The sequence below is a fragment of the Physeter macrocephalus genome, chromosome 11, assembly GCF_002837175.3.
Source record: "Physeter macrocephalus isolate SW-GA chromosome 11, ASM283717v5, whole genome shotgun sequence".
NCBI lineage: Eukaryota > Metazoa > Chordata > Mammalia > Artiodactyla > Physeteridae > Physeter > Physeter macrocephalus.
This window is the reverse complement of record NC_041224.1, coordinates 114,570,691-114,595,615: the sequence shown is the minus strand read 5'-3', so window position 1 is coordinate 114,595,615 and position 24,925 is coordinate 114,570,691. Positions and strand designations below refer to the sequence as shown.

At 36.2% G+C, this 24,925-nt stretch overlaps 2 protein-coding genes across 7 annotated transcripts in view; one reads left to right on the top strand and one right to left on the bottom strand.

The window, feature by feature from the left end:
- HECTD1 (HECT domain E3 ubiquitin protein ligase 1) overlaps window positions 1–24,925 on the top strand; it is a 94,077-nt gene that overhangs the window by 9,021 nt on the left and 60,131 nt on the right. For all 6 annotated transcript variants that reach the window (XM_028495670.2, XM_024134161.3, XM_024134158.3 and 3 more), the window contains exons 3-9: window positions 14,314–14,548; window positions 17,794–18,021; window positions 19,032–19,313; window positions 19,411–19,681; window positions 20,431–20,507; window positions 20,593–20,691; window positions 24,173–24,287. In XM_028495670.2, coding sequence (XP_028351471.1) covers window positions 14,314–14,548; window positions 17,794–18,021; window positions 19,032–19,313; window positions 19,411–19,681; window positions 20,431–20,507; window positions 20,593–20,691; window positions 24,173–24,287 — 1,307 coding nt within the window. The remainder of the gene's footprint in view (window positions 1–14,313; window positions 14,549–17,793; window positions 18,022–19,031; window positions 19,314–19,410; window positions 19,682–20,430; window positions 20,508–20,592; window positions 20,692–24,172; window positions 24,288–24,925) is intronic.
- On the bottom strand, window positions 17,417–17,674 carry LOC112063478 (translation machinery-associated protein 7-like; the record flags this gene model as incomplete). Its single annotated transcript, XM_055088811.1, has 1 exon — window positions 17,417–17,674. A coding segment is annotated over one exon (258 nt), but the record flags the coding sequence as incomplete, so codon positions are not given.

Sequence of the window (24,925 nt, the reverse complement as noted above, 5' to 3'; positions counted from 1 at the left end):
AGCGGCCGTGGCCCACAGGCCCAGCCACTCCGCGGCATGTGGGTTCTTCCCGGACCGGGGCACGAACCCGTGTCCCCTGCATCGGCAGGCGGATTCTCAACCACTGCGCCACCAGGGAAGCCCCTCTTCTGCAGTTCTTAACAGATAAATCTGACAAGATGTAGAAACTGATGAACTGATTTCAAAATTCATTTGAAAATGCAAAGGACCTAGCTAGCCAAAACATAAAGTATAAGGTTGGAGGACTAATACTACTATGTTTCAGTTCTTATTATGCAGCTGCAGTAATCAAAACAGTGTAGTATTGGTATAAAGGTAAATGGATCAATGAAATAGAATAGAGAGTTCAGAAATAGACTCACACATACGTAGACAACTTATTTCAACAAAGGTGCAAAGACAGTTCAGTGGAAAAAGGATAATTTTTTATGCTGCTGGAACAACTGGGTATCTATATGCAAAAAAGAAAAAAATTAACCTTTACCTATACCGCACACCATATACAAAAATAAGTTCAAAAGGAATCATAGATCTAAACATAAAACCTAAAACTATAAAACCTCTAGAAGAAAACATAAGAGAAATCCTTTGTGACCCTAGGTTAAGCAAATATTCTTAAATAAACACCAAAAGCACAATCCATAAGAGAATAAATTGATATGTTTGAAGGGTTTTTTAAAAATTAATTATTTATTTTAAAAATTTATTTATTTTTGGCTGCATTGGGTCTTCATTGCCACGTGTGGGCTTTCTCTAGTTGCAGCAAGTGGGGGCCATTGTTCGTGGCGGTACACGGGCTTCTCGTTGTGGTGCTTCTGTTGCAGAGCATGGGCTCTAGGCGTGTGGGCTTCAGTAGTTGTGGCATGCGGGCTCAGTAGTTGTGGCTCGCAGGCTCTAGAGCGCAGGCTCATTAGTTGTGGCACATGGGCTTAGTTGCTCCGCAGCATGTGGGATCTTCCAGGACCAGGGATCGAACCTGTGCCCCCTGCATTGGCAGGTGGATTCTTAACCACTGTGCTACCAGGGAAGTCTGTGTTTGAAGGTTTTTACTAAATTCAATTTCTGTAATAGAGGACTGCTCAGGTTACTTAATTTTTCTTGAGTGAATTGTAGTATGTCTTTCAAGGAATTGGTCTATTTAATATAAATTAAAATTTATGGGCATAGTGTTGTTTGTAGTATGCTTTTTTATCCTTTGAATGTTTATATGGTCTACAGTGATAATTCTCTTTTTCTTTTCCACACACACACACACACACACACAAAAGTCACAAAAATTATAATCATCCTCATCAGTTCACTCAGTCCCATGTAATTAATTTTTTTTCATCTTGATCTTTTGTTAGCACTTTTATGAATTCATCAGTTTTCCATTAGAGTTCTGAAAATGCTTATTCATTCAGTTCAGCAGTATAGTCAGTTACCAGAAACCTGTACTTGTCAGAGTCTTTTCCATGAATTCCTTGAAGATGAAACCCTTTTATAGGAACATTTTTACAAAAGCATCAGAGTACACCCAGAACTGTCTGTAAATGATAATTCTCTTTTTCATCCTGATATTGGTAATTTTTATATTTTGGTCAATCTGGCTAGAGATTTATCAATTTTATTAATTTTTTCAAAGAATCGGCTTTTGGTTTCATTCCTTTTTTCTATTTTTCTGTTTTAAGTTTCATTGATTTCTGCTCTTTATTATTTCCTTCTGGGTTGATTTGGGGTTTAATTGGCTCTTTTTTTCTAGTTCCTTAGGTAGAAGCTGAGATTTGAGACCCTTTCTAATATAAGAATTTAATACTATAAATTTTTCTTTTATGTTTTCATTGATGTTGTATATTCATTTTCACTTGGTTCAGAATATTTTAAAATTTTCTTTGAAACTTTCTTTTTTACCCTTGGGTTATATAGAAGTATGTTGTTTAATTTTCAAATATTTGGGGATTTCCCAGATAATTTTGTGTTGTTATTGTGGTCAGAGGACACACTTAATATTATTTCAGTTATTTTAGATTTATTAAGGTTTGTTTTATGGCCCACAGTATGGTCTGTTTTTGGTAAATGGACCATATGCACATGAGAAGAATATATATTCTTCTGTTGTTGAGTAGAATGTTCTACAAGTGTCAAATTAGGTCAAGTTGATTGACAGTGTTGTTCAGTCTATATCCTTGTTGATTTTCCGTCTGTTTTATAGGTTACTGAGAGAGGCGTGTTGAAGTCTCCAAGTATAGTTATAGATTTATCTATTTAGCTTCAGTTCTCTCCATTTTTGCTTCATGTATTTTGAAGCCCTGTTAGATGTCTTTAAGATTGTTAAGTTTTCTTGGTAAAGTGACCCTTCTGTCGTTATGTAATGTCCCTATTTATCTCTGATAATTTTCCTTGTTCTGAAGTGTACTTTGACATAAATATAGCTACCCCAGCTTTTCTTTTGATAGTGTTTGTTTGCTATATCTTTTTCCACTTTTTTGTTTTAACCAGTCTGTAGCGTGAGTTTCTTGTAGACAGTATGCAGTTGGCTTGTGTTTTTTAATCCAGCCTGACAATCTTTGTTTCTAATTGGTGAGTTTAGACCACTTACATTTAATGTAGTTTTTGGTATGTTTACATATGTCTAACATTTTATTTGGCTTTTTTGTTGTTCTGTTTCTTTTTTTGTGTCTTTGTTTTTTCTTTCCTGCCTTTTGAATTACTTGAATATTTTTGTAGCATTCTATTTTAATTTACCTATAGTTTTTTTTGACTCTGTCTCTTTGTATTTTTTAGTTGTTGCTCTAGGGATTGCAGTTAACTCAGAGTTAACGTTTAACCATTTAAAGTGAAATGATGAAGCCTTACAACTATGTAGATTCCTTTATCCCTGTGTTATAGTTGTCATATGTATTGTCTACATATGTTGAAAACCTCAAGATACAATGTTGTAATTTTTGCTTTCAGCAGTTTAATAGGGGAAAAATAATCTATTATATTTACCCAGATATTTATCATTTCTGTTGTTCTTCCTTCATTCCTGAAGTTCCATGTATCTCTGGTGTCATTTCCTTTCATCTTGAAGAACTTTCTTTAGCATTTCTTTTAGGAGAAGTCTTTTGGTGGTGAGTTCTCTTAGTTTTCCTTCATCTGAGAATGTCTTTATTTTACTTTCATGCTGTGAAGATATTTTTGCTGGATATAGAATTGTGTGGTGCCAGTTCTTTTCAGCATTTTAAAGATGTTGTTCCACTATCTTCTGGCTTTTATGGTTTCTGATGAGAAATCTGGATTCATTCTAATCTTTGTTTCTTTGTGTTGTTTTTCTTCTTTCTGCTTTCAAGATCTTTTTTTCTCTACCTTTGATTTTTTGCAGTTTGATTATGATTTGTCTGTACATGGTTGTCTTTGAATTCATCTTATTTCAGGTTTGATGAGCTTCTTGAATCTGTATGTCTTTCACCAAATACAGAAAGTTTCTTCAAATCTGTATTCTGTACCAATTTTTTTCTCATTCTGGGACTCCAGTGGCACAAATGTTACTTTTTGATATGCTCCCTCAGATCCCCATGACTCTGTTCCCCTTTTTCCCCCCAGTTTTTTTCCCTGTGTTCTTCAGACTGGATACTTTTTGTCGATCTGTTTTCAGATTCACAGACTCTTTATCTGTCATCTTCATTCTGCCCTTGAGCCCATCCAGTGAAGTATTCTTTTCCCCACAAACTGTTTTTTCATTTCTAAAATTTTCATTTGATTCCTTTCATACTTTGTATTTTTCTGTTGAAGACTTCTGTTTCCAATCATTTCAAGAATGTTCACATTCAGGAATGTTAATGGAGTATAGTTATAATAGCTGATTTAGAGTCCTCTCTGATAATTTTAACAACTAGGTTGTCTCAGGCTTATATGTGTTGACTGTCTTCTTTCTTGAATTGGATAGATCATATTGTATTGATTTTTTTTGTGTGTGTTTCAGGTTGTTTTGGATTTTATCCTAGACATTTGGAATATTATATTGTGAGACTCTGGGTTTTATAAAAATCCTCTGGAGAATGTTGATTTTGTTGTTTTCTTTTGCATGCAGTCAACCTGGTTAAATTTAGACTGCAAGCTCTGTCTTGCTCTCTGTGGGTGGTGGTTCCAATGCCAGTGGTTTCAAAGACTTTGTTATGGTTTTTGGGTCTACTTTGTGCGTGTGTCACTCAGAGTTTAGTCTGGGACTTGGGTGGTGGATTATGTCATAGTGCAGTTGTCAAAGTGTTTGCTATTGTTTTTTATCTTTGTCTTCCATATATACAATTCAGAGGTGAGCTCAGAACTTGTGTCAGGGATCATTTTTCTAGCTCCTTTTTCTCTGAGATTTCCCCCACATCTTTCAGCTACCAGGAACCCTTTTTACTAGTGTTCTAGCTAGAAAACTGGGGATCTCTTGAAGTTTTAACCACATTTCCCCCACTCCCCACCCATCCTTCAACCCCCTTGTGCTGTCATGTACTTTCTGGGACTGGGACTGCCCTCAGTGTGAAAGTAGTAAGAGAAAAGACAGAAAAGAAATAGCATGATTCCTTTCATGCTTTTTTGGCTGTAGGGGCTCCTTTTCTTAGTTCCCAGTTCTCCCAGGGCCTTAGATGCTTGTGACACCTCTACTGTACTGTGCATGTATCACTCAGAGTTTTGTTTGGGGCTTTCACCTGGGTCTGGCCTTGAGGCCAGACTGGGAGGAAGATACCCCAGGAATTTCTCTTCATACCCTCTGGCTCACAGAGGCCCCTTTTCTTGGTCCTCTCAGAGTTCTTTTGTAACCCCCTGCTACATGGTTTCGGGAGCTGGCCTGTCCAGGGATCAAATCTGGAAAAGAAAGGAGGAAAGGAAAAAAGCCCTTGAAACTCACTTCCATCATGGGTCATTACGTTTTGACTTCCTTCCCCAGTCCATCTGCTGTTGTCTAGCTTACTTCGGTTAACAGATTTTAAGTTTATTTTGGGGAGTTATGAAATAGGTTTGTTTCAGAAATTTAGAAAAGTCAGAAATCTAGAGAATGAAAATTATAATTGCACCATCTAGAAATAAGCCATTTTAATGTTTTGCTCTAGTTTCTTTGCATATTTTATATGATAAACAGCATAATGGATATATTTTTCCCTTTTTCTTTAATTAATTAATTAATTAATTAATTAATTTTCGGCTGTGTTGGGTCTTCGTTGCTGTGTGCGGGCTTTCTCTAGTTGTGGCAAGCGGGACTACTCTTCGCTGTGGTGCACAGGCTTCTCATTGCAGTGGCTTCTCTTGTTGCAGAGCACGGGCTCTAGGCGTGTGGACTTCAGTAGTTGTGTCACGCGAGCTCAGTAGTTGTGTCACATAGGCTTAGTTGCTCCACGGCATGTGGAATCTTCCTGGACCAGGGCTCAAACCTGTGTCCCCAGCATTGGCAAGCGATTCTTAACTACTGCACCACCAGGGAGGTCCCCCTTTTCTTTATGTATTTGTATCATTAGTTCTTAGTAAACAGCTTTAAAAAACCTGCATAATCTGCCATACGGATGTGTCATATGCTTAATTATACCGTTGTTATTAGATATATAGGTTATGCAACAATGAGCATCTTTGTACATGCATTTTTGCCTGATGGTATGTTTTTTTGAACTGCTGACTTCAAAATTACATGTAAGAGGAAACCAAAGTTTTCTTATCTGTTTGAATTAATAATGTTTAATTGTTTATAGAAGTCTGACAAAATATGTTCATATATAATTACCTTCTCATGAGTAATTTCAAAGTGGAACTGCTATTGGTAGTGGACCTTGTGGTTTTTGATTGTTTTGAACTTTACAGTTGATTGCAGGAGAATCTAACTGAAGATAATGTTACAAGTTTTTATTCCTTGGAGGAATGAATGAGTAGGTTAGTGAATTTTGATTTTTTTTTATAAATTTATTTATGTATGTATTTATTTATTTTTGGCTGCATTGGGTCTTCATTGCTGCATGTGGGCTTTCTTTAGTTGTGTCGAGCGGGGGCTGCTCTTCGTTTTGGTGTGCGGGCTTCTCATTGCAGTGGCTTCTCTTGTTGCAGAGCACAGGCTCTAGGCGCGCGGGCTTCAGTAGTTGTGGCTTGAGGGCTCTGAGCGCAGGCTCAGTAGTTGTGATGCACGGGCTTATCTGCTCCGCAGCGTGTGGGATCTTCCTGGACCAGGGCTCAAACCCATGTCTCCTGCATTGGCAGGCAGACTCTCAACCACTGTTCCACCAGGAAAGTCCCCCGGAATGGAAATTTTAAAATAATGTTAATATATACCCAGTTTGGTAGTTTTATTTATTTATTTATTTTGTATCTGCCTTAAGTACATGTTCATACAGAAATAAAATCTGTATTGGAAATACAGAAATAAAACGTGAGTGTTGAATTTTGGTGGGGGGGTGTATTTATGACTTTTGCTGTTCTAATTAGAGTTTGTATATCCTGAAGTATTTGTCTGTGTATATGTATATGTATACATCTTTAGATTATTTTTGTTTTCTTGGTGGAGGTTTGAATATTCTGTGTTTCATTTTTAAAGTTTATTAAATTCTGTCACAGCCAGCCAAATTTTATGAAATAAACTTTTAAAAAAGTATTTATCAATTTAGCACAAATGTAAAGGTAATATCATTTTTAGTGGCCTAGGAGTGGGCCAATAGGTACTCTAAAATGCTTCTGATGGGAGTATACAGTGGTATAGCCTCTTTAGAAGTCAGTTTGATAATATCTCTCAGACCAAAACATGTACTCACAGAAATACTTCTGAAGAGACTTCCCTGGTGGCGCAGTGGTTAAGAATCCGCCTGCCAATGCAGGGGACATGGGTTCAAGCCCTGGTCTGGGAAGATCCTGCATGCTGCAGAGCAACTAATCCTGTGCACCACAACTACTGAGCTTGTGCTCTAGAGCCTGCGAGCCACAACTATTGAGCCCGCGTGCCACAACTACTGAAGCCCGCACACCTAGAGCCCATGCTCTGCAACAAAGAGAAGCCACCACAATGAGAAGCCCGCGCACCACAATGAAGAGTAGCCCCCGCTCGCCGCAACTAGAGAAAGCCTGCACACAGCAATGAAGACCCAATGCAGCCAAAAAAATTAAATTAAATTAAAATAAATAAATAAAAGAAATACTCAAAATCTTTCCTTCATAAATACTGATACAGATGTGCAAAGATATACTTCCAATATTGTTCACTGCAGGACTGCTTCAAGTAGTAAAAGAACTGGAAACCATCTAAATGGTTAACAGTGTATGGCTACTCATTATATTGGCTATTATGTAGACATTAGAAAGATTGAACTAGACCTATTCATATTAATGTGGGAAGGTGGTCACAACATATTGATTAAAGAAACGAGCAAATTATAGGATGGTATTTGTAGTGTGATCCTACTTGTAAGTAACAAAAGCTTGATGACCAGGCACTGGAATCATCTGATGACTTGTTCTCTCACATGCACTTGAATACTGGCTTTTAGTTGGATTTGTTAGAACATCTACTGGCCTTGCGACATGGCTAATTGGGCTTCCTTACAGCATGGTGGTTGTGTTCTAAGAGCAAGAGTCCTAAGAGAATCCAGTAGAATTGACTTAATGTTAGAAGTTACAAAGTAATAACTTTCACTGTAATCATAAACCTGCCTGGGAACATAGACCCTCTCAGTAGAAAGAGTATCAAAGTCACCTTGTAAAAAAGAATTTATGGATATGTGGGATGGGAAATAATGTGGATATCGTTGGAAAATACAATCTGCCACAGTATATAATTCTTCAATCCTCCATCCTTTGCATATACTATTCTCCTTACTTAGAAGACAGGAGCTTGTCTGCTTGGCAAACTTCTACCCTATGGTTTATGGAGCATCTTTTATGTGCTAAACACTATATTTTATATACTTTATCCCAAGTTCTTGCAATAACTCTTCAAGGCAGAGAATACCTTGATTTAACTCAAACTTCTTCCTTCTTTTGTGAGGTCTTCCTTTCGCCAAATCCCCTGAGCCGAGCTTTCCCTCTCAGACCTTTTTTTTAAAAATTGAAGTATAGTTGATGTGCAATATTACATAATTTATAAACGTACAACATAGGGATTCACAATTTTAAAAGTTATACTCAATTTATAGTTACTATAAAATATTGGCTATATTCCCTGTGCTGTACAGTATAGCCTTGTAGCTTATTTATGTTACACGTCATAGTTTGTACCTCTTAATCCCCTATCCCTATCTTGCCCCTTCCCCCTTCCTTCTCCCAACTGGTAACTACTAATTTGTTCTCTATATCTGTGAGTCTCTTTCTTTTTTGTTAGATTTACTAGTTTGTTTTATTTTTTAGATTCCACGTATAAGTGGTATAATACAGTATTTGTGTTTCTCTGACTTATTTCACTTAACATAATACCCTGCAAGTCCATCTATGTTATTGCAAATGGCAAAATTTCATTCTTTTCTTATGGTGAGTAGTATTCCATTGTGTGTGTGTGTGTGTATTACATGTTCTTTATCCTTTCTTCTGTTGATGGACACTTCAGTTGCTTCCATATCTTGGCAGTTGTAAATAATGCTGCTGTGAACATTGGGGCACATGTATCTTTTCAAATTACTTTTTTGCTTTTGTTTTGCATATATACCCAGGTGTGGAAATTGCTGGGTTACATGGTAGTTCTATTTTTAGATTTTTGAGAAACCTTTATACTGTTTTCCACAGTGACTGCACCAATTTACATTCCTACCAACAATGTTCAAGGGTCCCCTTTTCTCCACATCCTCACCAACATTTGTTATTTGTGTTCTTTTTGATGATAGCCATTCTGACAGGTATGAGGTGATATCTCATTGTGGTTGATTAGCCTTTCTCTGATGATTAATGATGTTGAGCATCTTGTCATGTGCCTGTTGACCATCTACATGTTCTCTTTGGAAAAATGTCTATTCAGGTCTTCTGCCCATATTTTTAATCAGGTTGGGTATTTTTGTTTGTTTTTTAAAAAATTTTTATTTAATTATTTTTGGCTGCGTTGGGTCTTCATTGCTGCCCATGGGCTTTCTCTAATTGTGGCAAGCGGGGGCTTCTCTTGCTGTGGGGCATGTACTCTAGGTGTGCAGTCTTCAGTAGTTGCAGCATGCAGGCTTCATTAGTGTGGCTCTCTGGCTCTAGAGCGCAGGCTCAGTAGTTGTGGCACTCGGGCTTAGTTGCTCCGAGGCATGTGGAATCTTCCCCGACCAGGATCGAATCCATGTCGCGTGCATTAGCAGATGGATTCTTAACCACTGTGCCACCAGAGAAGTCCCAATCAGGTTGGTTTTTATTTGGATGTTGAGTTGTATGAGCTGTTTATATATTTTGGATATTAAACTCCCCCTCCAAACTTTTAATGAAACTACTTCTTTCAGATTTTTATTACAGCACTTGTTATATTTATTTTTACTTACTTAAATTATATTTCTCTCTATTAAACTGAATTTTTTGAAACTGGGATTATTTTCATGTATTCATTTATCAAATATTTTAGTGTCCGCTAGATAACAAGTACTGGACTTGGTTGTAGGAGAACAGAGATAGATAAGGAACAGACCTTGCTATCAAGTAGCTCATGTTTTCATGGATGAGACAGATAAATGGGAAAATATAGTTTGACAGATGCTTCTGATAGATGGGTTTCACTGAATGTTCTGAAACCACCCAAGAGGAACATAACTGAGAATGCGTGGTGAGGTTTGTCTGAGGCAGGCGGAATTCCTAGAGGAGGTACTCTCTGACCTGAGTGTTCCTAACATTTTTTAAATTTAGTTTTAAAAGTTTCCTTGAAAAAGGAATACAAGTGAAAAAGAGGAGAAGGGGATAAATGTTTCTTGCAGAGGGGACCTGTTCAAGGCCACGAGGATCTGGAAAGTCTAGTGAGAGATTCTAGTTGGAATTCAATTAAGATATTAAACAGATTTAGGAGGTAGAACCATCAAGATTAGGTGTTGATTTTTGTATTTTAGAAACAGGAGTTTGGAAGAATTTTATGATTTTTACTTGAGTGACTGGTTGGATGGCAGGTTAGAGAATAAATAGTATGGTTTTTGGTAGGGAAACTTTGTTTAGTTTTGGCAGGTTGTGTTTGATGGTTCCTGAAACATCTCTAGGTATGACAGATGAGTAAAGGAGGCAGTTGGGTCTGTAATTCTGGGCTTCAAGAGAGCAGTTTAGACTAGAGTCTAGATTTGGTGTTTTGCTTTCTATGGGAAATGAGAGATAAAAATGGATTCACTTTTTTGTGTTGTGGGAAGGTGTGGGGCAGGGGAAGGAGACCTGATGGGGGTTGGGCTAGGATGAAGGCATGTGTGTGGAGGGGTGGAGACATATTAGTGAGGGGTTGGGCTTGGGGGTGGAGAGGCAGATCAGTAGGGGAGCTGATGGAATTCTTTTTTGTTTGGTTTTTCTTTCCATAAGCAAAAAAGTTCTTACTTTTTCTTGGTTATCATTCATTCAACAAATAAAACTTGAGTATCTTCCCATATGCAGAGAACCCTCTTGGGTGCGGTGTGAAATACATCTCTGTTCCTGAGGAGCTTACAGATTTTTGGGAGAGAGTTACAGTGGACAACAAAAAATGAAATATAAATATAAATTGTCAAAGTAAATTAAGACAAAAAACAGGAGTCCTGTTTTGAGTAGTTAGGGAAGGTAAGCCTGAAGCTGAGGAGGTAACATTTAGGCTGACAGAAGGATGACAAAGAACCGGCCATGGGAAGAGTTGGGGGAAAAGCATTTTAGGCAGAGGGGTCAGCACACACATTAGCATCTTTATGTGTCTTTATCTTTCTGTCAGTCTGTTGAAAACCATGAGTTCATACCAATACCGCCAGTTCCAATCTAACACCACAGGGTTCATTCTCGTTTTCTCTTTTCTGTTTCCAACTCCAGTCCAGTGAGATATCTGGCTCCCATTATCCTCAATATATTTATTAATTTGATCATTTCCCTTGTCTGTATCAGTTGCCCATTATGGGGGCATTCCCCTGCATAGATGCCCTCTTTATGTTGCTCATGCTCCTACACCGTATTCCAGACTGATCTCCTTCTCCCTCTAGAAATACTTTCCTCAACACTAGTGCTAAACCTGTCTCTTATGTGGATGTCTAAGTGGCTATTTCAGTAGTTCAGACAAGAGTTTGAAGTTAGCTTAGATTACGTTTGTAAAAGAAGATGTGGAGAGAAGTGGACAGATTTACGATATATTTTAGAGGGAAAATAGGTGGGATTTAACTAATGGATTGGATGTGTAATGTCAGGAAAATGGGGGGGAAAACTGAGGATGATTCTCAGGTTTCTGGGTTTCTGGATGGTTGTGATATTTACAAAAGCAGTGGTTTGGAGGTGGAGGCACATTTGTTTTGAATATGCTCATTTTACGATGCCTGTGATAATTCTAAATGGAGATAGTGATAGTGATTTAGTTGGTCTGGGGTAGAGATAACATTTTGGGAGTTTTCATGGTATGTGGATGAGATTTATAGCTATGGTGTATGAACAAAGGGAATAGATGAGATGAGCTAGAGAAGAGAAGGGAGTTTAGGACTGAGGCTAGAATGGAAAACTAAGGGAGTCACTAAGCCAAGAGAAAATTGAAGCAAAGGTGTCAGGTACTCGTTGCAGACACAGGAAGAAATGTAGCAGAATTGTTGGGCATTGTGTTTATTTAATATTGGTGATCACATATTTATAATGAGTTTTCTTGATTATGTAAATTAGTTTTTTAGTTAATCTCTGTTGACATGGATACAGACCTGGGGAAGTCGTGGCTGTGGTTCCTTGCCCTTCGCCCTGGGCAGGGAACGCAAGGGTCTTGTTCCTAGAAGATAGGCAAGTGCTTCCTGAATAGCCATGAAGCTCAAGTTGAATTTAAAGGCCCAGTTGAAGTATTTATCAACACAGGGTTTCTTGGGAAATGATTCTAGGAAATTGTTACTAACCAACAAGTGAAAAGACAGTTTTAAGGTCTTACAAATGTTTATATCACAGTGACTGTCTTAAAACAGGTTATCCAGCAGAGTATGTTAAGCAACAACACTTGTTAGTAATTTGTTTTAGTTGCAATATGAACTTTCAAGTAATATAACTATAGTTCTTCCAATTATTCTGTACTTTTCAGAATTCATTAATTACTATTGACATGTTTTTCTCTACTTCTTTTGCTCAATTTATAGTTAATTTGTATTGTTGAGGTTTTTGTAAATTGCTTTGGTTCTAAATTGAAAAATTAGTGAATATGCCTAAAATACCTTCTCATGGTTTAAAAAGTAACTCAAGAGCTAGAAAAACAAAAATTTTTTCCTGTCTAATAGCCAAAAGTTACAACAGATGTTTTGTACCATACCTTTAAAAAGTTCACAAAGCAGGTTTTCATTATACCTGACATAAAATAAGCTCTTTTAAAATATGTATGCAGGATATTTTTATTTTTCTCTTAGAAATAAAATTGATCACAGTTAACAGCTGAGGACCTATGTTTAGAACTCCTTTCTATGTGTTGTTTTTTTTTTTAATTGGCCCCTGAGCCATACTTGTTCAGGAGATTCGTCACATTTTAGGGAACACAGCAGGGATCATAGTTATTCCCCAAATAAGCAGATACCACATTTCCCCATGAATTATAGATAGTTATACTGAACAGTTCTCTTAAATTTTCTGTTTTGATGTCCAGTTTTTGTACTGTATAAGATAGATGGATATTTTCTTATTTTTAATATAAATCATATGGTAGATCCATTCTTGTCATTTGATGTGAGGACTGTCAACTTCAAAATTTTATTCTTTTTTCAAAAGCTACTGTTTTCTAAGGCAAAAAACATTATTTTTAAGAGTGTGTTGTTCCTCAGTAGTATTAACACTTTTACAATCATATCTCTTTGGTTTACTACATATGCCAATGTAGAGAACAGCAAAAATGCTTTAAGATTCTGTTATGCTAGTCAGTATTCTGATCTTACCTGAGAACTATCAGACTGTCTCCATAACCTAATCTTAAAGCATTTTCTCCTCAGAAAAATTACTAGTGACTATGTGACCTAGGTGGCCAGTGATGCTGGCTAATAAAAACCACCTGTGTTTAATCAGTGACTGGTCAGTCACTGAATGCAAGAGGTCTTCTAACATCTGTGATAATATTCCTGCTGCTGGACCCCTTAAGTGAACATCATTCAAGCAGGTAATAAAGGTTAGAGTTACTTTGACGTTCATACATTACAGATATTTTTTAAAAGCTACTAAAGATATGTGCACACTAAAGATTGGAGGAAAAATAATTCCACCGAAACGTTGAGAGTCCAGCAAGCCCTCTGTATCCCTCCACGTATCCTCTGTATCTTTACCATTTAATATAAGGAACTTGAGCATCCACAGATTTCGGTATCCACAGGGGGCCCTGAAATCTTTCCTCCTTGAACACTGAGGGATGACTATAGTGCCTTTTGTGTTATCTGTAGCTCATTTGAAGTTTAGTCTGTGCAGATAAGTTTAAGTATTTGATGGCATATAACTGAGATCTGTACTAAATTAAATTATGGTCTTTTATAATTTAAGTGTTGATGAAATATTGATTTAAAAATGCAAAATGTTCTTTTGATAAAACTGTCAAGCAGGTTTATATAGCAGGTATTAGCTATTCATAGGAGGGAAGGGGAGCTAACGTTAATTAGTTTAATATGGTGCCAAGGTACTGAGCTAAGTTTTTAATGTATATAATTTCATTTAATCTTCATAACATCCATATAAAGTAGATATTGTTTAGATACTATCTTTGCTTTACAAATCAGGACCAGAAATGCTACATAGCTGTTGTTCTATGTATTATTCTGGTCTGTTAAACCCCAAATCAGCATTTGTTCCCATACAACATGAATTGAACAATGTCCCTGGCATTCAGGAACTCTTAATGTAAATAAGGAAATAAAATGATACATTAAACAGTGTGGGAACTGTTTTTATGCGGCTTTAGGAACAGGAAAGTACCACCTGACTATTTGGGGAGGTTAGGGAAGGTTTTACAGAGTTGATGTTTGAGCTGAGTATTGAATAGCAATTTTTTTTGAACATGGTTTCATGTTAATTCTGCTACTTTAAACTGTTTACAACTTTATATTTTCAGCAATGATGAAATTAGCCTGTGATTATTATTATGGAAGCAAAAGCAATATGAGAAATATTACCTAATATATATGCAGAAGCAGTATTGAGCATGATGTATTATGATATAGTTTTTATTATCTGTTACTTTGGTGACTTTTTGATGTTAAGAATTTAGTAATCCTAGTTGAAATATGATTTATTTCACTACAGATGTCCTCCTCGCACTTTCTTACCAGCCCTCTGCAAAATTTTTCTTGACGAAAGTGCTCCAGACAATGTGCTAGAGGTGACAGCCCGTGCCATAACATACTACCTGGATGTATCTGCAGAATGCACCCGAAGGATTGTTGGGGTAGATGGAGCTATAAAAGCACTTTGCAATCGTTTGGTTGTAGTCGAACTTAACAACAGGACAAGCAGAGACTTGGCTGAACAATGTGTAAAGGTAAGTCTTAATTATTTATTGGCCCATTTGAAGATCACTTAGAGAGTAAAAAATATATTTTGCAAAAAAAAAAATTCTTTCCGTGGTTGAAAACAATGGAAGTCACAGCCCTTATGTACCAAAGGAGATCCCTTATGGCTTAGGAAAAGAAATCTTATCTTTGAAGGAAAATTGTAGGTCACTGATAATGCTTTTCTGTGTTGCCTCAGTGCTCTTTGGTTTCTGGTAGCCACTAACACTGTGAGATAGGTTATTTCTGTTCTTATCCAAAATGATTTTGTATGCATGCAGTAACAACAGGAACCATGACAGCTAAAACTGACCACCAGTGTCAGGCATTATTCTAAACACTTTACATGTATGAACTCTCATTTAATCTTCATGACAACTCTGTATGAGGTAGGTGCCGCTAATATCATCACTTCTGTTTTATAGGTGAAAAAAATTTAAGCATACCAAGATTAAGTAACTTGCTTGGGATAATGCAAGTAGTTAGTGGCAGAGAGCCAAGATTCAAAGATTAGGAATTTGAAGATCAGGAAGTCTGGTGGTAGGGCCCATGAATTTAATTGTTTTGCTATATTCCTGTTAGAGTTAGCGGTTTTGTTTTATTACTGATGGGACTAATTATAAACTTCATGTTACTCTAAAAGTATCAGTACTGGTGAGTAGTTTATTAGAAGTACTTGGTGAACACATTTAGATTTTATGTGATTCTCTTTTTTGATTCCTGTTTCATTCTTTTTATGATTCTTGCTGCTCTAGGTCAGCAATTTTCAAACTTTTTGTCTCAGGATCCCTTTACAAGTCTTAAATTATTGAGGACCCGCAAAGAGCCTTTGTTTATGAAGGTTCTATTTATATTTACCATATTAGATATTAAAACTGAGAATTTAAAAATATTTATTCGTTTATCATAAAATAACAAACTCATTATGTGTTAACATACATTTTTAATGAAAATCACTATATCCTGAACAAAGAGAAAATTAGTGAGAAGAGTAACGTTAAGCCTCGTTTGAAATGTGTGGTTTAATAGAAGACAGCTAGATCCTAATATCTGCTTCTGCATTCAGCCTGTTGCTATATCACACTTCATATAACTTTTAGAAAATGCTGCCTTACGTTCCTGAGAGAACAGGAAGGAAAAAGACAATTAACTGTTATAGTATTATTATTAAAAAAGTTATAACTTCAAGGACCCCTGAAAATGTCTTCCCCATGCTTTGAGAGTTGTTTTTGTAGGTGTTAATATCTTGACTTTCTGCCTCTGTGTTTATAGATTTATTTCTTTCTATGGCCTCAGAGGAAGAGGTATTCGTTTTTCTGTTCAGAGCTTTTCCCCCTCTTATTCTCTTGATCACATCACTTCATTTTTCTTCCAAGACTGGGGTTTTACGCCATTGCATTTATTCACTGACCTATATTTTCAAAGTCTTTCTTGTCTGTTAACACCCTGCTCTCCCTTTCTCTGTTTCCTTTGCAGATTATTCTTATTTAATTCATTCTTCAGTGATAGTATTTCCTAAGGTCCTGTTTTTAGCTTCTTAAATCTGTATAAACTTTGCCTAGACAATCTCATCTGTGAGCATCAATACCATTCATATATAAATATATGCCCTTCACATCTTTATCTCTAGAACTGACCTCTCTCTTGAGTTCTAGACTCCATATTCAAAGGCCTGTTGGACATATTCAACTGGATGTTTGAATTCATTGTCTTTTATTACAGATAAACTCCTCTCTTGATAAGTGACATCAACTTGTAGCCAGTCACTCAAGACAGAAACCTGTGCTTTATCTTTTATTTCCTTTTTTCCACTCCACACATGTAATTAATGATCAAGTACTTTTCTGGTTTATTTCCTCCTGTTTGTCCCTGCTGTTTTTGCCTTAGTTAAGCCCTCATCCTTTCATGAATATTAATGCTTGAATTTTTGCATTTGCCTCTACACTCTCCCTGTACCCTGCTTCCCACAGATATTAACTGGAAATCTGATCATGTTATTTCCCGCTTAAAACATTTTTCTTGCTTACAGAATAAAGTCTAAATTTCTGGTATGCCTGTAAGACCTGTGGACCCTCTTAACTCTTTAGTTCTACCTGAATGCATTAAACGTCAATATAATTTAGAAAATAAAAGTGATTTTTAATGTCTTAATATTCATAGAGTAAGTGTGAGAATGATAAATAATGTAATAGCTGGCATTTATTGAATTTTTTTTTAATGTCTAGGACCTTTATAAACTTTTGCTGAATTACTTGTAGTTCTTAGCTTGCCATGCACGTTTCACCGCCTAAACCTATGCTGTCCAATATGGTAGCTATATGTGACTACTGAACACTTCAGATGTGGCTACCCCAAATTAAGGTGTGTTATAAGTATAAAATACACATGGGATTTTGAAGACTTATTACATAAAAGGTACCAATAATTTTTATATTGATTACATGTTGAAATAATGACACCTTGGATATATTGGGCTAAATAAAATATGTTAAAATTAATTTCTTCTGTTTTGCTTCACTTTTTTTTAACAAAAGTTTATTCTATTTTTGTTTTTTAATATTTATTTATTTATTTTTATTTGGTTGCGCCAGGTCTTAGTTTCAGCAGGTGGGCTGCTTAGTTGTGGCTCACTGGCTCCTTAGTTGTGGCATGCGAACTCTTAGTCGCAGCATGCATGTGGGATCTAGTTCCCTGACCAGGATTCGAACCCAGGCCCCCTGCATTGGGAGTGTGGAGTCTTAACCACCACACCACCAGGGAAGTCCTGACAAGTTTATTCTTAAAGGTACAACAGGCTCCAAGTCAACACTTCATTCTAGCTGTAGGTAGCAGCATGTTATGTCAGGGAATCCAGATGTTTAAACGAGAATGGAATTAAGGATCACCATTGCCTCAGGCACAAGGAACAGTTTTTTGCCAGATTTCTTAATTCCACCTGTGGCCAGGGGTCCCTCCCCCATGGCCTTTGCTTTTAGCTCCTTGAGTTTCTTCTGCAGCTCTTTCTGTTTCTGCTTGAATGCCTTATCTTCCTTGGCCACATTCTTGGGCTGCTTCAGGGACTGCTTCTTGCCATCTTCACAGCCAGACACAGCTTCTGCCCCCACTTTCTCAGACCCTGCCCTTTTTAAAATGTGGCTCCTAATCAATTTGGAGGGTGTATTATGTTTTCTGTCATTTTAGAAAATTAAAATTGGACTTACTGTATTCTTTTGTGAATTTTGTTTTACTGTTGTAGGTGTTAGAACTGATATGCACTCGTGAGTCAGGAGCAGTCTTCGAGGCTGGTGGTTTGAATTGTGTGCTTACCTTCATTCGTGACAGTGGACACCTGGTTCATAAAGATACCTTGCACTCTGCCATGGCTGTGGTATCAAGACTCTGTGGCAAAATGGAACCTCAAGATTCTTCTTTAGAAATTTGTGTAGAATCTCTGTCTAGTTTATTAAAACATGAAGATCATCAGGTAACTACATCGCTCTTGTGTACTTTGTTTTCAAAACGTGATTTTATAGCGTCCACTAGTTATAACCACAATATCCAGTGGACTCTTGAACAGGGTGGGGGTTAGGGGTGCCGACCCTCCACACGGTTGGAAATCTGCACATAACTTTACAGTCGGCCATCCCTATCTGGGGTTCTGCAGCTGTGGATTCAACCAACTGTGGATCGTGTAGTTCTGTAGTTGAATTTAGTGGGGAAAAAAAATCCACGTGTAAGTGGGCCCATGCAGTTCAAACCTGTGTTGTTTAAGGTTCAACCTTAGTGCAATTTGAATTTTTTGCTTGATGAGCTAGAGATAATTTCATCTTCTCTTTCTCTCATCTTATATCTCTATGGTAATCTCTTTTTGTTTTGGCAGTGATACGTTTTAAATTATAAAAGTGGTATGTGTTTATTCTTAAAATTTAAACATTTTAGAAGTATATAATTTTTAAAGCTGCACTTATACCCAGTGTAATTTGTTGGCTCAGCACAGTTTTGTTGGCTTAAAAGGGTAGTTTTCATTGAAGTATAATAACAGTATTTAAAATTTTATATGTGTAAACTTTTGTTATATTAGCATCTTTAGAAAATAAAACTTTACTTTTAATGCTTTTTTACCATTTAGATGTTAATTATTTTCAGTTGCTGTCCATCGATTATCTTGGCAAAGTTGTACATAATAATAGTAAATATTTGTTGAGCTTTTACTGTTCCTCTAGGTTCTTTACATATATCATTTCATTTGAGCTCAGACAATGAATTAAAAGTACTGTTACTATTCCCATTTTACAGATAAGGGAACTGACGCCTTGAACAGTTAAATAACATCTTTAGGTTATACAGTTATCAGAATGTGGAGCCAGGATTCAAACCTAGACAGATTGTATGCTTTGCTACAATTGCCTTTCTTAATAGTCTCAGTATTGAAATAAACAGTACTGGTCCTTTTTAGGTGAATTTTATCCATGTGTATATTCTTTACATCATTAGGTTTCAGATGGAGCTCTGCGATGTTTTGCATCACTAGCTGACCGATTTACCCGTCGTGGTGTTGACCCGGCTCCATTAGCCAAGCACGGATTAACTGAGGAGCTATTGTCTAGAATGGCTGCTGCTGGTGGTACTGTATCAGGGCCATCGTCAGCTTGCAAACCAGGTCGCAGCACCACAGGAGCGCCTTCCACAGCTGCAGATTCCAAATTGAGTAACCAGGTGTCAACAATTGTAAGTCTGCTCTCAACACTTTGCAGAGGCTCTCCAGTAGTAACGCACGTAAGAGTGTTTTTGAATCTTATTTAATCTTTCAGAAGAAGTATTTTGGTGTAGTGCAAATATGCTAAAACTTTTTCTTCTCCCATTCTCTTTTTAGGATCTCCTGAGGTCAGAGCTTCCAGATTCAATTGAAAGTGCATTGCAGGGTGATGAAAGATGTGTGCTTGATACCATGCGTTTGGTTGACCTTCTCTTGGTGCTATTATTTGAAGGACGAAAGGCTTTGCCAAAGTCTAGTGCTGGATCCACAGGCAGAATCCCAGGACTCCGGAGATTGGATAGTTCTGGGGAGCGCTCACATCGGCAGCTTATAGACTGTATTCGAAGTAAAGATACCGATGCACTCATAGATGCAATTGACACAGGAGGTTGGAAAATATTTTTTAAAATATAAAAAGAAAACTGTGAGATAAGGAATTATATAGGCAACTTCTAGTTTCTAGATTTTTAATTTTTTTTTTTAATTTTTAGCAGTTGTGCCAGAAAATAGAATGGCCAACGTATTCTATATCCTCTCCTCTCCTCATGTATATAATTTATCAGCCTGGTGCATGGTAAGATCTGAGTAAATGCTTGTTGAATAAGTAAATGAAATTAAACCTGTCTATTGCCAGGAGATCATACCAATTCTAAGGTTAAGTGGAGATTGAATTTAGGGCTGTTGTTTTCTCAAGATTAATGGAAACTGATACAAGTGAATTATCATTATATATAGTAAATTTTTTTTAGACTGCTTCATGAGGTGATCGGCAAATATAAGTTGGTGAAAAAATGCTTCTGTGTCATCAGACTTTTGTTTTCTTTTGATTATAGATGTGGTTTAGTTTCTTTTCCTCAGTTATGGCATGAGGCATCTAATACTCTTGAGTTTTATTGTATGTTTGTTTTTTTGTTTCTTATTTTATGTTTATTTTTAATAAAAATTTTAGAATACTTTTTCTTAGAAGAATTTACATCTGCTGATTATTTACTACTTTATAGTTGACCTGAATGTTTAAAATTGGCTGTGTATTTAGTGATTATTAATAACAATCTTTAAGTGGTTCCCACTTTAGAAAAGTTCATTATTATTTGTTGACTTTTAAAAAGATTTATTTTTTTTCCTTCAAATTTCCAGCCTTTGAAGTAAATTTTATGGATGATGTGGGTCAGACTCTATTAAACTGGGCCTCTGCTTTTGGAACTCAGGAAATGGTAAGGTAATAAATAAAAGCTAATGTTTTAAATCAAACATAGCAATATTAATAAGGCAACTTTATGATTCTCCATCATTTTACAGGTAGAATTTCTTTGTGAAAGAGGTGCTGATGTTAATAGAGGTCAAAGGTCATCATCATTACATTATGCTGCATGTTTTGGAAGACCTCAAGTAGCAAAGGTAAAATCCAGGTTTTAAAATTATTAATTTAATATTTAACATTTACATGGTTCTGAAATAGAATGAAATGAAAACTTATTCTGATAAGCCGTGCTTCCGTGCTATCTCCATTTGCTCCATTTCCCTATCCCCACTACAGGTAAGCTTTTTTGATTGGTTTTTTTGGTTTATCTTTTCATTGTTTCTTAATACAGATGCAAGCAGGAATAAATAGGTATGCTTATTTTCTCCTTATACAAAATGTAACGTATACACTGATTTATACTTTGCTTTTTTCATCTAATAATATACATTTTTCATTTAATAATACACATTGAGACTTCTCCCTATTAGTATATAGAGAGTTTTTGTACATCTGTATACTTACGATGTGTGAACGTACTGCAGATTTATTCAGCCAGTCATCTATTGCTGAAAACTTGTTTTTTTTCCCGATTTCTTACTCTTGGTAATGAATAAATTTATACATGTTTCTCTTATTTCTATTTATCAAAATAGCAAATATTTTATTTGCCGAAGAACATAATATCTTTGACTCTTAGATTAGCAAAGGACTTTGGAGAGTTCTTTTTTTTTCTTCCTATTTCCGTTTTGTTATATTTGTTCCTTTGTTTTGTCTTTTAGATTCTTTATATAAATGAAATCATACAGTATTTGTCTTTCTCTGTTCGACTTATTTCATTTAGCATAATACCCTCTAGGTCCATGCGTGTTGTCGCAAATGGCAAGATTTCTTTCTCTTTTATGGCTGAGTAATATTTCACTGTGTATATATATGCACCACATGTTCTTTATCCATTCCTCTAACGTTGGGCATTTAGATTGCTTTCATATCTTGGCTGTTGTAAATAATGCTGCAATGAACATAGGAGTACACATATCTTTTCCAATTAGTGTTTTCATTTTCTTTGGATAAATATCCAGGAGTGGAATTGCTGGGTCATAGGATAGTTCTTTTTTTTTAAAAAATATTTGTTTATTTGGCTGCATCGGGTCTTAGTTGCGGCATGTAGGGTCTTTCACCACAGGGTGCAGATTCTTTCTAGTTGTGGAGTGTGGGCTCCAGAACGCATGGGCTCTGTACTTGCAGCATGCGGGCTCAGTAGTTGCGGCACACGGGCTTAGTTGTCCCGTGGCATGTGGGATCTTAGTTCCCCAACCAGGGATCAAACCCGCGTCCCCTGCATTGAAAGGCAGATTCGTAACCACTGGACCACCAGGGAAGTCCCTGGTAGTTCTATCGTTAATTTTTTGAGGACTCACCATACATCGTTACTGTAGAGGTTTTTTTGTACAGTTAGGAGAAATTGAGGTCCAGAAAGGTCAAATGATAAGAGTTGAACCAAATATATGATCTAGGTCTCAAGAATCTTCATATTGTGAAGGAATTTGTCATAATATATTTGCTAAGAAATCAGGCACACCTGGATTCAAGTCTCAACTCATTAACAAAAAAGGCTGTCTGGCCTTGGACCAGTTTCTTAAGTTTGACTTATAGTTTTATTAATAAAATGTATATACACTCCTAGTATTTTATTGATTGATTGTTGACTGTGCTGCACAGCATTTGGGATCTTAGTTCCCACAGGGAACGAACCTGTGCCCCCTGCAGTGGAAGCGCAGAGTCTAAACCATTGGACTACCAGGGAAGTCCCTGCTAGCATGCTTATTGTGATAATTAGGAAAAAATACGTGAAAAGCACTTAGTATAGTAGCTGGCACATTGTATGTAGATGCTTAAATGGTAGCTGCTACTATTGTCACAGTATTGCTAGTATTGTGTTTACACTGTAAGAAGATTTTTGTTAACAACTTAGCTTTCTAGGTGGTCTCTTCAAGCTCGAATTCTGTCAGTTTGAATTGGTTAATTTTTAGAGAATGATGTTCCTAAGGGTGGTAAAAATTTTTATTAAGCCAATTTTTTTTTTCGAACCCTTACTGTTTTGCAGTTATGGGTAGCTGAGTGGGAGAAGGAGCTAAATGAATTGTATCTAACCTTAACCTATCTTGATTATATATCAGCCTGCAATGAGCTATAGCTGCCATTACTAATAATGATATAACAGTGATCACCAAGCACTTATTTTGTGCCAGCCAGGGTCTTAAGCATTTAACATGTTTTATCATTCTTCACAGGTTTGTTTTTTAATTGATTCTAAGATATTACCCACCCCCCCATACACATTTTAACATCTTTTAACTAGGAAAGTCTTATAATTGCTGTTGGCCAGATAGAAATTGCACAATAGTTATTATTACCTGTCAATTCAGTACAAATTGTGTAATGGATTTTAGTAACTTGAGTGAAAAATCCTTTCTGATAGAAGAGCACGCTCAGTAATGCTGTGTAACTAAACTCTTTATGGCACAGATGACAGCATTGTGTGTAGAAACACAAATATTGGTGACTTCAGATCAAAAAGAAATTATGAACAGTTGTGCTCAGAATGTGAAGTTACAGAGATATCTTATTATATTTCATTTATTTTTTAAAATTGTGTTTGTCCAAGTAATACATGAAAAAAAATCTAAGTTTATAAAAGTTCTTTCAATAAGTTAAAATAAAATCCAAGCAATAGGAAAGCATTGTTGCAAAATTAATTGGCATTGTTTTTTCTTTCTCAGTAGTACTTAATTATAATCTATGTCAGATAATATCAGATTATAATAAGTATCTGTGGCATCCTAGATTTGATGAAATACTGAGTTATTCTGATTCAAACTCCAGCAGTTTGGAATTTTTAGCCAGTACTGCATACTTTTCTGATGAATGTATGTACTCACTTATTTGTCAGATATATTGTGTTATAATGAAGTTCAAAAAGCTTCAGCTCTGAGGCTGATAGGAAAAATGTGAGGTGTGTTTTCTGTTCAAAAGAGCTTACAGTCTGCTGGGGAGAGAGTCCAGTGTCCATTAAAAATTGTTGAACTTCCCTGGCAGTCCAGTGGTTAAGACTCCAGGCTTCCATTGTAGGGAGCGCAGGTTTGATCCCTGGCTGGGGAACTAAGATCCCACATGCCACACGGTGTGGCCAAAAAAAAAAAAAAAAATGGTGAACAGTGCGAATTACTATTTAAGACCTAAATTTGGTAGTTCATTCTAGAAGAATCAATTTAACTTGGTAATTGGCAGTATACATGAAATGATGAAGATGATTACCACACCACAAACTGAATATTAGTACCACTGTTAAAGTAAGGAAAATGACTGGAGCAGATGACAGGTTCAGATGTGAATGTACTTAATTTGAGATGTTAATAAATAACCAAGTGACATTAATCTCTAATTTTTTTCAAGATATAAATAAACCACTTTTAAGGTGTTGTAAGCAAAGGCAGAGATTTGAATTGGTACCTGCTTGATTAATTCTGTAAGTCTGCAGTCTGAAGTATGTCAGTGCAATCTAAAGGTTGCAGAATTGGATATTGAAGAAATAAGGTGTTAATCATTATATCCACATTAAATGCTTTTCTTTTCTAGACTCTCTTACGGCATGGTGCAAATCCAGATCTGAGAGATGAAGATGGGAAAACTCCATTAGATAAAGCTCGGGAAAGGGGCCATAGTGAAGTAGTAGCTATTCTTCAGTCTCCAGGTGAGTGGTAATATCTTTCCTTTTAAGCCATCTGCTATTACTTTTCAGCTTCACTTCCATAGAAGTAGCTTTCTGTAGACATGTTAACATTATATAAAGAAATCATTTCTGTGAAGTCAAATAATTACATAGACACACACACACACACACATATATGATAAACATTTTACAGTGTAATATACTGTGTTCTTTTCTGTAGACATGTTAACATTATATAAAGAAATCATTTCTGTGAAGTCAAATAATTACATAGACACACACACACACAAACTTATATTTGATAAACATTTAACAGTGTAATATTCTGTGTTCTTTGAGACTGTGGCTGCATGATTCCAAAAAGGCCAAAGCACAAGTTTAAGGGGTGTGTGAATGTCATAAAGAATAGTTGGTTATTGCATAGACAAAGTACTTTGACCAAATTTTTAAGTTTTCACAGAGTAGATGAATGCAGAGTCTCTGTGAAATATTTTATGGAATCAAGTGGGGTATCCAAAATTAACTCCTTAAGTTGTGATTCAGCTTCTTGGAGGTACTAATGTTCTTTAGTAGTTTTACAAATGCCTTTGATAGATACAACATCCTAATTTGTTTGACTATTGTTAATTAGGGTAATTATAGTTGATTTTATAGTACAT